Genomic DNA, 17018 nt, shown 5'->3' on the forward strand with positions numbered 1-17018 from the left:
AATTTCTCCTCGCGATGCCCTTTCCCTCTCAAAAGTTATCTTTCCCTTCGCGTCAATTGGATCTGGCGCGACACGTGACCGTTGTCTTCCCATGATCCCGCGCGATTCGGTCGTCTGCTCGAAATCAACGCCATCACTGAGCCAGGCGATGCGGCGGCTCTGTTGTTCGCGGCCCGGCCGTAGGTTTTTTATATTTCACCAGAACCTCGGTGGCAACGGGATGCCATCATGCTGCGCTGTATATATCACAAACAGCATTGCGAAAGGAAAGATGATTTTTTGCCGTTTCGACGGGAAAGGAAAATCTTCAACGGCGAAGACAATGACTCCACCGAATCGGTCGGAAAAGTTTCGAGTGCCTCCGAGGGAGACTTTGCGAGGTAAGTTACTGTCAGACTGAGTCGTATTACCTGTCTCTTTCGGTCTCGCCGATGAAGATCGCCTAGTACGGTTATGAGATGAGAAAGACACGGAACTATATTACCGTCACGAAGAACTTATACACGTCTTTTCGCGCGTATTTGAGCATAGAAACGGACTCACTCACTCTTAGCTCGCTTGCATTGAGTCGGCCGAGTTTAAACGATGCGCGAGAGACTAGGGTGCCACTAAGATAAAGACGGTTGTAGTGTTACCGCGTGCATCTTGCGTCAGTGAAAGGAGAGTCACCAACGATCGAGCACCTCGCGATTTTGTTTGTGCAACATATTCCCGCGATCGGTGCTTCACAAATGGCAACTAAAAATATGCGATGCTGCATTTATTTTTCAGGATCACTTCACGAACGATCAGTTTGTGCCAGTGATCTTGGCAAAGACTGGCTTCAAGAAACTCAAGCCATACGCAGATCCTTCTATTTTTTCACACCCATCTCTTCCGAATGTGCAATATTTTGCCTCGTAGCAATAAGTATTTTCTTGTCTTCATCTTTGTATGTGATTGGTGTTTTGTGATGAATAAAACATCAGTTATTGACAGTAAAAAAAAAAATTCTTTTGTCTTTAAAAGGCTTTGCTGAAGGATCTCTCTGTCTTCGTTTTGTAACTCACGCAGTAAGGTACGCCCGCGGGCGTGCGGCAAAGCTTATGCGCTTTGAGAGTGAACTCAAGGCTGTACCTTGTACGTGAACACGTCAAAACACTAATATATGTGATAAATGAGAAACGTGCTGGCAAGGCATCCGAGCACACGCAGTTTTTCATTTTAACGAAGCGGATACAAGTGAGTGTATTTGATTATTTGACGGGTAGTTCTATGCACGAGACGCGTAAACAGCAGACGTCGCATATTCCTCCGCGCGCATGTTCACAGTTGCAGGTAGTATTCGACGCTTATAAAATGTGTATGAAGTAAACCAAGCTGCTGGATTGACAAAACGATAGGTGATGAAAAAAATTACCGAAAAGTCCAGCTTTACACGCGTAGTGGTGTTATTTATTTCCAAACTGCAGCAATGCCGATTCTCCAAATGCACTTCGTACAAGATACTAAAACGTTTTAGTAGAGCGTACGCTAAGAATTGCGAGCCTTGCGGAGGCGTTCCCAATTGAAGCTCAAAGCGAAGGCACGAGCTCCCGCTAGCAACGCAGTTCTTGCCCACGAAATTCTATTTAGACGCAAGGAGAGGTGCATTCTATCGTGTGCCTGCTCTCAGCTTTTGCTGCAATAAACGGGTAAACGAAATATATTTTCGCAGTGCATGCCGATGTTCCAAAAAAACTCAACGGCTTTTTTTTTTTTAATTGTTTGCGCTTAGCGGAATAGGAGAGAGCTTGTCTTCACGTCCGAGCGATTCCAACTCTGCTCGTGCATTATATTTGCCGATAGAGACGTCTTCCCATACTTTGTAACTCCAATGAAGGTGAACAAACACTAGTTTCCTCATATTAGGAAACAAGACTCTCTTTATATTAAAAAAAAAAATGAAAAAAGCCGTATTTCATAAAGTGAACGGCCCGGCACCCCGTTGTGCCCGGCACACAAGCGCGGGCCTTGCGGGCCCCGCTCAGACAAGGGGGGGGGGGGGGGGGGGGGGGGGGGGCGTGGGGCGGACAAAGGGCGAGGAGGATTGCCGTCGATGGAAAGGAGGAAAACGAGGGGAGAGGAGGAATTGCGCTACCTTACGTCCAGTCAGACGTCCAGTTAGAGCTCGAACTCTACGTCCAGTTAAAGGCCGCTGTACAAACGGGACGTTCTGCAGGGAAGAACCTTCTCTCCCGAAGCTGGAGACGGGGAGGGAAAAGGCCAGCGTTGGGTGGAAAGGGTGTCTAGAGAATGGGATTAGCCTCGGGGCGAGGCCATCCTCTCGAGAGGGAGTGCGGACGGAACATAGCTGCCGTTGGGGTTCCGGCTACCAGGTGGAAGATAAGCTTGTCAAACGGCGACCTCGGATGCGAGGACGGGCACGTCAGAGAATTTGAAAATAGCTGCTTGATTAGCTGGACGACCCAGTGCGGTCTACTGGCTCTAGAAGGTGACTCGGATGAAGAAAACTCGTTTTGCTCCAAAATTCTAAAAGCACTCTGGAACGTGAACTCTTGCCACAAATAAAAATAACACATACATGAAAAACTACGAAGGCACCTAAGCTTTCTCCTATGATGTGAAAATGCGCGAGCATTACAGGCAGAGTTATGTTGGCGCAACTTGCAATAAAGAAAGAAAAAAAAAAGTTATGTCGGCGCAACTAGGCGCAGCGAATAGCGCGCTAGTTTCACGATCAAGAGGGCCTAGCTTCGAAACCGGGCAGGGGATGATTTTTTCTCGTGTTCGTTTTTTATTTCGTTTATTTTTTTTTTGTTCGGTCACGTGACAATAAAAATCACATGAACAGAATTTTTTTTTGGCCACGTCGCCAGAGATTTTTTTTTATTATTATTACTTCTTTTCTTCTGTCTTTTTTTTTTCCCTTTTTTTCGGTTTACGCTCCTTTTTGCAAAACTCTTTGCACCTATTTCGCGTTACATTAGCGTTAGCCAACTCATTTTATTTATGGCAGGGAATTCTGTCGTACGTATCTTATGTTACTATTACCAACCCTGGCTTACAATACGCATAGAGAATTTCGTCCGGCAACCAGTTTGGGAATGACGAGGCCAAATTTGTGTTATAATTTTTTTGAGGTATAAGCATAATTTCGGCCTCGCTATCCGTCGGTCTCTATGATTGGCTCTTCAAGTATGTTTTGGGAAGGCAGACGACTGGCATTTTTAGTGTGCACGTGTGTCGACCAGAGTGAACATTGCTGAAGCGCCTCCAGTGTGATTTTGGCCGTAAATAACTGGAGGCCCCGGGCAAACCCACCCAATGTAGAAAAGTATCTACCTTTCTCGTTTCATAGAGAGCTATGAAAGGGACGAATCCCAGCCGAGTCAAACTAGAGGCTTGCAAACGCAATCGTGTTGACAAAAGCTCCAAGGAGTTTGTATGACTCTCTCTGGCAGTGTGCAGAGGGTAAAGGCACGGAGGTAATATATGCTTTCGCCTAGTCACCTCGCAAACGGTTGGGTATTGGCTGCAGAGATCCATTTCGCTTTGTTTTATTACCGGGATTATATCTTGATTTCTGTGTTCCTAATTTCACAGACAGAACGAAATCGCTTTTCTCGTGTGGCGTCACGGCGGCGAGACAGAAATCAATCAGTGTACCGGAATTCGACGCTTGTGCTCGTTCTATAGCGCTTCTAAAAACCGTGTGATCACGGCTGTCCAATTAACGTCAACAATGCATAAACTGCAGTTACTTGTACTCGTATTGCATCGTGAGGGAACGACTATGACTGGGTAAACAGGAATAGGGAGAATGGGTGCGTGTGATTTGTTGAAGTTAAAATTGAAGTTAAATTTGTTGAAGTTAATTTGTTGAACCAGCTATATGAGTTTTCAGACGGTATATCCCTTCCAAGTATGCGATTCGTGTTCTGCCAGTGGTGCCTCAGCTAAATTAAAAAAAACAAAATCCACGTTGAAAAAAAAAAAATGTTTACGGTGACTCGAGCCGCTCCCGCGCCGAATCATGTTTCACGTAAGCGTAATCTTGGGGTCGATGCACGACGAGTTGTCTTCAATCATAAAAATAGTTTGATTACGATTATTGGCAGCGCTAAGAATTTGAAAGCCAAGCAGTGAAGACAACGGTGTTCTTATAAATATTATATACATTTTATTGTACACTGTTTGACTACGCTGCCGTTGTTATGTCCTTCAATTATTGGCTAGCTTGTGGCGGACAGGGAAGTCTTGCAGGACCATATGATAGGACCTATACACTAAACCTGCCGCACTTCAAAAAATGTTAGTCCAATGCATACAAGCTTGTTCAAGGCGGACGGAGCGTTGCGCATCCGGCAAAGCGCATACGGTCGCTGCCCGCGGCGTTTTTTTTTTTTTTTTTTTTTTTCGGGCAGCGAAATAATTTTTAGTCAAGCAGTAGGCCCCCTCTTCGGCGGGCTAAGCCGGATTAACGGAAGCGTCTCCTAATCCATTCTCCATGTTGTCCCCTCGGGGGAGGGCGGTAAACAGGTGGGGGAGGGCGGTGAAGGAACGAAAGGAGGGCAGGAGAGGAGGAAACGCAGAAAAAGTGGAAAGCGCGAACTGTACGGCGGCCTTTAACGTCCCTGGATATTTTTTCGTTTTTAAAACATCGAGGGACTTTACGTCCAGTGAATACGTAGCGCCATCTCTGGATAAAGCAAAGAAACATGGCCGTCGTTCGGTGTCTCCCCGACAGCTGCCGCTCCGCCGTTAAAAAAAAAAAAATCAGCTCGGAGCAGAGGTCGGCATTTTAGGTCGCCCTCACTCACCCTCACCCTCACAGCTACACTCACCTTCAGCCCCTCACTCACGCTCACAGTCACACTCACCTTCAGCCTTTCACTCACCCTCACTGAACTCGCGGCCCTCACGCACTCACCGCCCTCACGCCCCTCACGGCCCTCACGAGGAGGTGTTGCCTCACGCCCCTCACCGCCCTCACGGCCCTCACGCCCCTCACGAAACTCATGACCCTCACGAAACTCACGGCCCTCACGCACTCATAGCCCTCACGCCACTCACCGCTCTCACGGCCCTCACCGCCCTCACGGCCCTCACGCCACTCACCGCCCTCACGCCGCTCACCGCCCTCACGGCCCTCACACCCCTCACGCCCCTGACGCACTGATGGCCCTCACGCCACTCAGGCCAGCTTCAGATGGGGCAATTTCGCCCAGAAACTTTACGTCGCAACACCAGCAACACGGGCCGCCCGCGAACACACGCAGCAACCAATTGCTGCAATTTGCCATTGTCATCATAAAAATTTATTTTTCTTGCACTATTTAGACACAATTACGCGTTAAAAACGTGTTTTTATGCATTTAAATCTCGTTAAGAATACTGATGCACCTTTCTGAAACAGTTTACTTCCAAAAAACGATAGATTTCAAACCAGAACCAAGTCTTTCGGTGTCATCATCACCGGCACGAGGTATCACGTGAAAAATTTGCGTCCCTGATTGGATGCAGCCTCTTCAAACGTATTCGAATTGCTCCGAGTTGCTTGCTTATTTCGAGTCGGACCCGATCTCAGCAATTCGTGTCGGTTTAGGGAAAGCTAGAGAACAACCGGTCATTAACACCAAAATTGCTGAGAGAGATGCTCGATCTGAAGGGGGCCTCACGCACTCACCGCCCTCACGCACTCATGGCCCTCACACCACCTCCTGCACTCATCGCCCTCACGGCTCTCATGCCACTCACTGCCCTCACGCACTCATGACCCTCACACCCCTCACGCACTCACCGCCCTCACACCACTCACGCGCTCATGGCCCTCACGCCACTCACCGCCCTCACGCCCCTCACGCACTCATGGCCCCCATACCCCTTACCGCCCTCACCACCCTCATGGCCCTCACGGCCCTCACGGCCCTCACACCCTTCACCGACCCTCACTCACCCTCACCTCACCTGTGAGGATGAGGGTGAGTGGGGTGAGTGAGGGCCCCCATGAGTGAGGTTTGCCGAGGTATGGCTCGGAGTTCCAACTTGAAATTTTAGCACAACAATGTGACCAGTCAAAGACATTTTCGAGGAAAGTTGCTATAAGATCCGTCAAGTTTTTGATTTTTGCTATCCGTTTTAGCGTTTTAGCGTGTAAATTTTACTTTTAGCGAGTTCGTTTCACGGCACTCGTGCCCACGCGTGCCCACTCGCAGCGTGGAAGGGGTTCGTTTCGGCTGGCACTCCACGAGTGGTTGCACTCTCCGAGTACGTTTCAGCGCTGAAAACCCCACGCGTGCATGCACTCGCTGCACCGAGAAAATCGGGAGTGCGCCAAAATGCAATCCCGTCATGCCTCGCTCCGGTCGAGCCGGCGAGGAGCGGGAGCAGACGACAAGGGTTCGTCTGCTACGATGTGTCGCGGAACCGAACGGGAAAAAAAGTAGATTTTCTGATAGAAATCGCGTACCGCGGGCAACGAAATGAAACGCGAGCTTGAATTGGTGAGCGTCTGCTATTTCACGAAGGAAGTAAATGGCAACCCGTGATTTGTTTGCAGGTTTTAAATCGCTCTGTTGCCGTACAAACGCTGAAATATACCAGTGTGTAAAGAAATGCTTAGAACAAACGCAACAGCGTCCCCCGAGATGTCTATCACCATCCGTGTGCGGGTGAAAAATTCAACATTTGTCGAAAAAACTCCCCCAGCAGAAACCTCTGACTGCCCAATAAGCATCAGAGAAAGCTAAAGATGGAGACTTTACCCGAGGATTGGGCAACATCATCATGTTTAACATTTACTTACGTCAGCTAACTTGCCCCGTCGTATTTTGTTCGAGAAAGCTCTCGTTCTCGACGCCCACGCCAAGGCTAATATCTAATCCACCTATAATGACGATCCAAATCGAAAGTCCCAGTTTTGCTGGATATTCCAACAGGCTAGTTTTAAGCCGTACCCTTTCAGTGGTTCACGCATAATACCATGCTGAAACGGATCAAGCTTCTGCTCGGGCAGCATCATCAGTTTTCTTCAGTGTAAACGGTTATAAGAATTGAAAGATCGCAACCAGCTGCTTTGTAGACAGCTGGTTGCGGAAATTTACGCCGTCTGTAATTATCTCTACGGCAGCCTAGCTGCTTGAAGTCATCGCAACTATAAACTACAGGTTGCAGCGACCAGCGTTTGTAGATAAACGTTGGTAGCCGACCGCATTCTCGCATTCCCACGCATCATTCCGAACAGAAAGGCGCTAGTTTCGGTTTGAAGTCGGTACCTTTTCTACAACATAGATGGCGGCAGCATCAGTCTTCTGCATTCGGTGCATTTGGCGAGTTCGTTTGAGTCCAGTTTTCCGTGCAACACTCTGTGAGTGCGATGCATTCTGGGAGAGAACTCGAACGGTGCCGGTGCGTGTGAAACGAACTCGCTATTTGTGACATCCTGTACTACAGAGCCCAAAAAAAATCTGTCAAGCATTTAACAAACTATGTGCTTTTAAATTAATCTTCAAACTCGGGGCCTTCCAACCGCCTCGGTAGCGCAGTAGGCAGCGCGTCAGTCTCATAATCTGAAGGTCGTGAGTTCGATCCTCACCCGGGGCAGGCGGTGTCACATTTTTGCAGTTTGTTGTCAAAAAATGACCGAGTAAAAGAAAATCAATATCTGCACTAATTGCGCGGCCAACGACATCCTTATTTTTTTTCTTTCTCTTTCTAAACTTTAACCCGGCAGCAGAAAATATTTCCGCACAGATGCCAGTCTCGCAACGCAAGTCAGTGTGGTTCAATCCCTACCCTTGCCCGTTTGCGTAGATCTGGATCAGCATCGTACCGGCGTGCGGTCGTGTATCACTATTGCGTGATGCGCGTTAAAAGGCTAGCGGTTGTACTGGTTGTTGAGGCGAACTAATTTCCGGCTGTATAAACATAAGCACACCAATTTTAACCATGTTGAATTAACCTGAGACTGGGGTAGAGAAGAAACATCAAAACGTAGAAGAGACAGAAAATAGACAGGACATCAAAACGTAGAAGAGACAGAAGATAGACAGGAGGCGTCCTGTGTATTTTCTGTCTCTTCTACGTTTTGATGTTTCTTCTCTACCCCAGTCTCAGGTTAATTCAACATGGTTAATATTCACCAGCTCGCCTGCACCCTAACGATTTTTTCTACAGCAATTTTGTTTCATTTCAAATCATTGTGGCGTACGAGGAGGTAGAGAAAATGGTCAGCCAGAAGCTTAGAGTTATGGCCAGAAGTGCTAAACTATGACGCACTCAAACAACACTAAAGCAGGAAAGGAAGGTTTCATCATAGGGTTTCATTCAGAGCCGTGTATAGGTTTCATACAAGTGCGACCCCTCATTTATGGTCAGCGTGGTGTTGGGCCACTTTGCTCTTTCGGACTGCCCTGGGGCTGAGCGGCTGAACGACTTAACTGACGATAAAAACTGACCGATTATCTTGCTGACCAAATTGTTGTTGTTCATTTTGGGACGAAGGACGGGATTGTGGGCAAAATCGAGCACACAAAATATTATTACACTCGTTCCTAACACACCTAGCAGGTGGCACAACTAACCACCCCAACACCGAACTTAAAAGCATCTGTCTATGGGACACACATTGTTATCAGTGTTGCCAATTTAGCGGTTTTCCCGCTAAGCTTAGCGGTTTTGGTTTTGTTTGGCGGGATAAATTATTGTTTTGCGGGCGGCGGGATTTTTAGCCGGTTTTATGTAACCTTGGCGGTTTTTTAGCGATATAGAAGTTATATCGATTTACTGTCAACTATGCACCTTTAATATCCATAATGATAAGGATAATAAGCAAGGAGGTTAGAAGTACTAGGAGGGGGCACGTTGCAATATTGGTGAAGCCTAGTCATAAAAAGTTTAAACGATTTTGTGCCCAGCGTGACCGCAGATCTGCCTGGCGATTGGTGCGCGTGACATGTCACGTGCGAGATGGATGGTTGATTGTAGGAGGATCCTTGCAGGCTTGCGCGCGCTCCGTCCGGTAGGTTTTATGAGATCGAAGGCTAGGTTGTGGTGTATTCTAGTACACCATAGCTAGACGAAGGCTAGCTACGGTCACGTGGTGTGGTGAGAGTAAGGAGGAAAATGCGAAAGAGGCGAGGTGTCAAGGGAGCATGGCTTGCGGAGGCTACGCGGCTGACGTCATGCCCTCTCCTACCCTTCTATTCTCCATGATAATAAGCCACAGTCGTCTTCGCTTACTCTCAGTAATGTTCTGGTTTGTGAGAGTAACGCCTGTGACGTCATCAAAACATTAAGTCGAGTACGCTCAAAAGTTTAGAAACGACTAGAGGTTCCTGGTGATAGCAGACGAGCCAGGTGTCGCTATTTCGAAACAGAACTATCTGCGAAGAGTGTGGATTTGGTCGCGCACGCTGCAACGAAGAAGCATGTTTCGGCCGCTGCACCTTTCTCCTCTGGTAGCAGACGACTCTACGAGTTGAATGGGTCTTACCGCTCATTCACACTGGAAGCGGATCCGCGTTCGCAAAGCGGTTGCGAGCGCGGTTATATAAAGATCGAGTACAATTGCACGCGCACTCGATGACATCAAGTACGCGTGCAATTGCACTGGATCTTTATACAACCGCGTCCGCAACCGCTTTGCGAACGCGGATCCGCTTCCAGTGGGAATGAACTCCGTGCGACGCGACTGGCGCGCCGCCGCGCGGCCATTACCGAAGGTAGGCATTGAGAACCCCAGAGAAAACGAAACCGAAACCACGCCACGTACGTTGGTACGCATTGAAGTCGAAGCGGTGCTGTTGCGCTGGGTTCACAGCATGAAGTGCTGCCGGTGCTGCGTCGTTAAGTACTTCAATAGTTATGCGTCGTATCTCGTGGGGACGTTTCACAGTTTTTCACCTCGCTGATGTTTTGTGGGACAGCGACAACGATGGACCCGTGCCGTACTACGCGAGAAATTCAGTCTTCCGATCATATCTGCCACTGTGTCGGCACGGCTGACATATTCTACACTGCCGCTTTACGCTCTGCGTTTGTTTTCGTACCAGTGACGTCTATATGTGTTAGCGCCGATGGGACGAACTGAAATGCCATCCCAGACTCGCGGGTATGCAGTGCCAATTTCGTTGGAGGAATGCCCTCCAAAGGAGTTTCGTGCCCATCGTACGTGTCGATGATATTTCTGGACAAGTATGGCACGCAATCTGTACTTCATGTAGAAAGATTCGAACGGTAAAAAAAAAAAAAAAAAGTGACAAATATGATTCTAAGGAAAACTACAATGAAACTCGGAATCACTGGAGAATCGACGATTGAGTATGGAAGTTTATGTGGTGTGCTTTCTTTTTTGATCAGCCTCCTTTTGAATGTGGAAACACTGACACCCCGAGTTCTGTAGACAACGATTTTTTTCTCGGCTTTAGAGCCACCTATCACAAAGTTGTTCGAACTGGAAGTATCGCCCACTTGTCCCTTTCTATACCTGTAAAGTGTGCACCTCCCACGATGAGTGGTATTATCTTGACAGCCTTTGACGGTCAAAACTGGTTCCCATTTAGTTACGCCGCCCAAACTAAATTTCCACTTGGTTTCACTATCCCACCTCTTTTTGGTATAATAAGTGTTGTGTCAAGTTACGGTCATGACAAAGTACCTGTGTGCTCAAAGTCAGCACCTCGCGCAACAGGTTATTACACAACAGCTGACCGCAAAAGCCTTTGGCGGCTAAACCGTGTGTTGGCCGACAACTTTGTTTTCTCGGCTTTAGAACCACCTTTCATAAAGTTGTTTCAATCGGAAGTACAGTCCACCAGTCCCTTCCTACCTGTAAAGTCTCCGCCTCACACGACGAGTGGTAGGCTCTTGACAGCCCTTTCATGGTCAAAACCGGTTACCACTGGGTTACACCGCCCAAACCAAATTTCCACCTGGTTTCCCTATGCCACCTATTTTTGGTATAATAAGTGCCGTATCATGTTACTGTCAAGTCCAAGCACCTGTGTGCCCAAATCTGAACTTCGCACAGCCCGGTTATAACACAACATTTTGGGTCCAATATTGTACGGGATGTACAGCTTTATTTCTTTATTCGTTAGAAACATAACTTCCACACGTGCTGTCTTACTGAAACTTGGCACACTTAGTGCACAAACTTAGTGAACATCTCACTCGCCTCCAAATATCATCGTTTCAGCAGTTCCGTTTACAGCGACGAGCCAAACAAATTTCCCACTCAGAGCAATTATGGTGGCGGCCGTCTTGCTTTTCGTAAAATTGCTCTAACCCCTTTTTCGGCCGCAACTAGAGAAATCACCCCTAATAACGACTCAAACTCCATATATAAGAAGTGGAGAACAGCTAGATGCCCTTCTTAGGTCTGCCCCAGCACTCATGCAACGTCACCCTCAACGTATCGGCTCAAAAAGCAAAAGTTTCGTCCGTGCGCGCTTCCGCCGCCACAGCTTCGCATGCGAAAAGGCGCCGCAGGCTGCTGAACGCGCCTCACTGTCGAACGCCAGCTCCTCCGCTAGCGGCGCTACGCGCGTTTTTCAAAGCGCCCCCTATAGTTCCCGCACGGAGTGTTCCCTTGCCATGTTCGTATGGTGACCTGGGTAGAGATCAGTGACCTGGGTGAACTGTGGCGTGGCGCGACAGATTTCTAGTCAAAACAAAAGGAAAGCTTCCTTTCAGATGGCATTGATATGATCTTTACTGTTATTATAACTCTGTCAAGAATTAAAGCAAAAAGGAAAAAAAGTATAAAAAATCGTTTTACGCTGTGTTTTGAATTTAGCGGTTTTTTAGCGGTTTTCGGGATTCCGACTGCGGGTTTTCAATTGTTGAGTTGGCAACACTGATTGTTATAGTTGCGTAAGCAAGAGCAACTCGCTTTGAACGATCGCTACTCATTGCAGGGCGTCAAGTTTTGCTGCGTTCATTTAGTGTCCGAAATGGACCCAGAACACAAGAGAAAGCTGAAGGACCCTGACATAATCGCTCGTCTTGTGCCCATAATCGACTTCAATGTCCTCGCTCCGCGGTTAGTGAACAAAAGGGTTCTTACAATCCCCATGGTCGAAGACATACTGGTAAGAAGTTTAGGATTTCTCTTTTAACCGCCGGTGACTCGACGTGCCAAGACACGAAATAATCATCATGTTTTGCGGGATAGATCCTTGTCTTGATCGTAGTCTCTATGCGCTCTAGTGTCACTCTCGCAGCATTCCAATTGCAGTTGTCTCGGATGACATCTGGGTCAAGCTATTGCGTCGACAAGCCTTTACGTTGTTGATGTCGCCCCTGTTGGTCAACGAAGTTTGCTAATTTCCTCCCATTTCTACAAATTTCCTGTCAGATTTTACTTGGAGGCTCCCCACATACTGTCGTGCAAAGCCTGAAAGCAAGAGCAAAACACGCAGCCAAATGGCTACGTGCACAGACAGGCAGGACAAAAACAAAGACGTTGGAAACGATTTTCAGAGCCGGCATGCATTGGTTCCAGAAGTGTAGGCGTGCACAGTCACTTCTGCTGAACTTCAGGTGCGCAGATAGTAATAATAATTATCGGAGTGTCTAGACTTCCTTCCTGACAGAACAATACCAGACGCAGCAGAGTTCTGTTCGGAGAGAACGATAGCAGGCAGTGGCACAGTAGAGTTCCGTCCAGGCGGAACAAGAGCAAGCCCCCTGTGGAGTCTCGTTGGTTCCGTCTTGAGGGCCCAGCAGAGAGAGAGCGAGAAAGAGAAGGAGGGGGGGAGGCTAGACTGCTGTAAAAACAAACAGCTGGAATTGCGCTCTAGCTTTTGGCAGCTTCAAGAGTTAATTACGCATTTAAAAAAAAAAAACAATGTATATAAGACAAATTGTGAAGACTGATTGCCAAAGCTGTGGCATAGCTCCGTGGTAACTTGGCCCCTTCATTCGCAGCAGACCCAGGATCAAACCCGAAGGGTGATAGGCATACTTTTTTTTGTTTGTTAAATATATGGCGATATTTACAACATGTTTTTTTTTTTCTTAGAACTATCACTGTAAAGAGCATATACATTGTCTACGAAACGTCGCAGGACGATGGAGAGAACTCTACTGCTGACTATCGTTCCGTCTGTACGGAACCCTATCCACAGCCAATAATTATAATAACCTTTATTTGCTCAGGAGAGCAGCACCACCTCAGAAAGGTGGTGCCGCTCTCCTGAGCCCATACTTTGGAGGCCCGCGGTGTCGTGTCCAGCAATGGTGATAATCTGATGACAGATAAACTAGTGACTACTATAGTTCACGCAAGGTGTACCAGAGTCAAGTGCCCATTCATAGTCAGTAAATTTTTCAGTCTCGCTGAATAAGGCATAATTGTCTGCTGCCAGAAACGAGCTTAGAGGACGGTTTCAAAGAATTTCTAGGGTATAATACTTGCCCCAGATTAACTTTACTCGATTCTAGAGAAAGGCCTGAAAAGCAAAACAAAAACAAACTGCATTAGTTCTTTCTTTACGCACAAGTTTCCTTCCCAGGCGATTTGTTGGAGACCTGCTGGTCTCTTTCATTCAGGATGCACAAAAGTGGCTTTTGGTCCTGCTTTTCTTTTTCTTTAAGACATTGCCTCGCTCCAATCTTAGAAAACCCAGAGGTTGTTGGTGTGCATCTTCTGCTTCGGCGATACAAGAGTGCTTAGTGTGAAACTTCCAAAGGCAAGAAACACAGTCTTCAGGTGTCTGGTTCCTCCCAAGAGCCTGTAGTAAAGATGTTCTTTTTTCGAGATTGCACCGGGACCCGACGACGGAGGCAGCTGATGGTCGCTGACGGAAGAGTGAACGACAGGACTCTGCGGATAGGGGGAAGAAAAAAAACACGTCTATTTACAAGCGAAGCTCATTTTCGAATGTCTCCTAAAAGGTTACACCACGTGCTGTCCTCGTCTTCTTCTCTTCTCGAAAACGTCCCCTGCCCCAGCTCGCACGAGCGTCGCCAGTTCACCCACACACCGGGGCACACGTGCAAACGTAAACACGCCAAGAAAAAAACCTGTTCCCGCGTCCTTTCACGGTGATGGCGGGCCGATTCTCACACTTCCCGACTAAGTATATTTTTTAGACCCAAAATGTCAAAAATAATATATAACAACTAAACTCAAATGCGTACGCATATCAGACACACCTTACACAGAGTTTGTGACTCAACCCGTCAGAATCCAAACAATCAAAAAAAAATTTACACCAAAATGCAAATCACACGCCAGTAAAGTGATTCTTACTGTGCCCGCCAAGGCTCCAAAGCAGTGACAAATCTCGCGCCTAGACTAGCGCAGCATCTAGCCTCCTAGCCTAGGCCTCTTTGTCGACAGGTTATTCAAGCCACCCAGATTTCGGCGGGGCTTGAATCGGACGGTGTGTAGCTGGTACCGGAATTTCTCCGCTCAAGAGCGACGACAGTTTATACTCTGTCTTGAGTTACGAATCAGAAAGGGGCCTCGCAGGCGGTCGCCGTTGTCGACGTCTTCTGCACTCCCAGCTCTCTCATACGTGGCCGGCTGGCAGGTGGTCGAGTCTTCATGGGCGCCCCTAGCTATATTCTGGGACATATTCATCTCAAAGACGGTGTCCTCGTCGCTGTCCCCGCTTTCCCTGACATCTTCACCGGCCGGCTGTGACGTTAGCCACCCTAACAAGATGTCCGACTTCTTGTCGACACCCACTTCCCTGCCGGGGTCACTATCAGCTTGCCAGAACGTCTGCCGCCAAAGCAAGATATTCGGTTCTTTCTCGTCGACGACGTTCACGTTCTCGTCGTGATCATCCTCCGCTCGAAGAAACGCCTGCCGCCCAGGCAATAAGCTCGGTCCTCCGTCGTCATCCACGTTCTCGCCATCGTCGTCCTCGGGTCGCCGAAACGCCGTCCGCCGAGGCGATAAGCTCTGTCCTTCGCCGTCGTCCACGTTCTCGCCGTCGTCGTCCTCGGCTTGCCGGAACGCCCACCTCCCAGGAGATACTCTACGTTCTTCCGTGCAACCGACGCCCATGTTCTCAACTTGGTCGTCATTGGCTTGCCAGAACTTGTGCAACCCAGGTAAGATGTCGGGACCGGCCTCGACGTTGTCGAAGTTCACACATGGGTCGTCCTCAGATTGTCGGGACGCCTGCCGCCCAGGCCAAGTGCACGGCCTTTCGTCGTCGACGTTCACCTGCTCGTCGTGGTCATCCTCGGCTCGCTGGGACGTCCTCCAGGCACGCGAGACGTTCAGCTCATTTCTGCCGTCAACGTCCGCCTGCACAGACACGCAGCCGCGATTGTTCTTCGACGACCGCCCCGTGTCGTCGGCCTGTAACAGAATCTGAGGCGCCTCGCGGATCGATGGGTCCCACCTCTTCTGACCTTGGTGGTCCAAGTTGTTACCACCGGTCTTGCCCACCACGGTCGTCACCTTGTCGGGCTCACGGCTGCAATCTTCCTCCACTTTGACTTTCTTGGCGTCTACTTTTTGCTTTTGAAACAGAAGTTCTTCGTCTGGTGTCTTCGTCCGGGGACATTCGCGGGAAAGGTGCCCCAATTCCTTGCATTTAAAACACTTCACCCGATAATATTCAGGTATAATGCCCTGCCTTGGGTTCTCGTGTTTTTCCTTGAGAGAAGCGGTGGTTTCAATAGAGGGCCTCGAGACCTCAGCTCGCGACACTCCGAGCTCTAACAAGACCCGTACTTTGACCGCACCATACCCACTTCTCTCACCCGTGTTCACCCTATTCACTAGTGCACGCATGCTTGTGAAATAAGGTCGTACAAGATATCCTCTGAGCCGCTCAGGGACTTCATATGTCTCGAAGACGTTTTCTACGCCATCAAACCAGCTCGGCACTAATATGTCGGACGACGGCATGGGAGTCAGCACTCCCTTCATCAATCTCGAGAAGCGAAAAACTTCATCTCGGAGGTTGAACTCCATGCCGCCTCCACTGGCTCGCCTTCGGTTTTCTGAGCGTAGATGTTCTAGTTCCAGCTCGAGGCGTAACAGCCGTTCTTTCTCCCTCACTAGTTCTATCTCCTTTTCAATTAAGTTGTCTGATCGGAATCCTCCGTTCCCCTCCCCTTGTGTCTGCGAGTTTGCCCCTAATCCACTCGAAGGTGACGATTCACCTGGCCCGTCAACATTCCTATTCTGACCCCTATTCTGCTCGGGCGTTAGAACCGGCATTCGCCGCTCTGCACTGTCTGTATCCATGGCTGGCACACGTCGAAGAATCACCTTACCGTAAGGTCAACGACTGCCGCTGGATCACAGACGGAGGCCGCTGCTCAGAATAGTCAGGCACGAAAATGATGTCCGAGCTGTAGACTCGGGCGTTCCTCGCTGGAGTGGGACGGCATCTGGTCCGAGGTAGCTCTGTCACCACGAAGTAGCTCGGCGGTCCAGTCTTCTCTTTAGAAGGCTCCACCAGTGCCGCGTCAAGTCGCTGTCCGCCGATTCCGTTGTGAAGATCACGCCGCCGGGGTCCGCTGACGCAATCCTGTCGACTGCGCCAGTTAAGATGTTCTTTTTTCGAGATTGCGCCGGGACCCGACGACGGAGGCAGCTGATGGTCGCTGACGGAAGAGTGAACGACAGGACTCCGCGGATAGGGGGAAGAAAAAAAACACGTCTATTTACAAGCGAAGCTCATTTTCGAATGTCTCCTAAAAGGTTACACCACGTGCTGTCCTCGTCTTCTTCTCTTCTCGAAAACGTCCCCTGCCCCAGCTCGCACGAGCGTCGCCAGTTCACCCACACACCGGGGCACACGTGCAAACGCAAACACGCCAAGAAAAAAACCTGTTCCCGCGTCCTTTCACGGTGATGGCGGGCCGATTCTCACACCTGTCACGACGGATGTCTCCCCGACGTGCTGAACTTGCTTAATGCTGCCTCAAAAGGTTGTCCATTTCAATCGGCTTATAGGCTTTTGGTACGGACCAAGCATCTCACTACGCTCTGCTAATCCTTTCCAATTTTTTGTTTTTTTTTGTTTCTCCCATATGAGGTCTTTCCTTGAGGGCATTTT

At 48.8% G+C, this 17018-nt stretch overlaps 1 protein-coding gene and 1 non-coding gene across 3 annotated transcripts in view; both read left to right on the forward strand.

Moving 5' to 3' along the window:
• Positions 1 to 7511: 7511 nt before the first annotated feature.
• On the forward strand, positions 7512 to 7584 carry Trnam-cau. Its single transcript has one exon. It is a non-coding gene; the product is annotated as a tRNA-Met (tRNA).
• Positions 7585 to 11835: 4251 nt separating this feature from the next.
• The window catches only part of LOC8041412 (caspase-3), a 40084-nt gene continuing 34901 nt past the window's right edge, over positions 11836 to 17018 (forward strand). The window contains exon 1 of one of the 2 annotated variants that reach the window (XM_029970321.4): positions 11836 to 12074. In XM_029970321.4, coding sequence (XP_029826181.2) covers positions 11937 to 12074 — 138 coding nt within the window. In that variant the 5' untranslated portion in view covers positions 11836 to 11936. The remainder of the gene's footprint in view (positions 12075 to 17018) is intronic. The other variant, XM_029970322.4, reaches the window with a different exon arrangement.

Source organism: Ixodes scapularis, unplaced genomic scaffold (genome assembly GCF_016920785.2).
Source record: "Ixodes scapularis isolate PalLabHiFi unplaced genomic scaffold, ASM1692078v2 PGA_scaffold1__304_contigs__length_218370807, whole genome shotgun sequence".
Taxonomy (NCBI): domain Eukaryota; kingdom Metazoa; phylum Arthropoda; class Arachnida; order Ixodida; family Ixodidae; genus Ixodes; species Ixodes scapularis.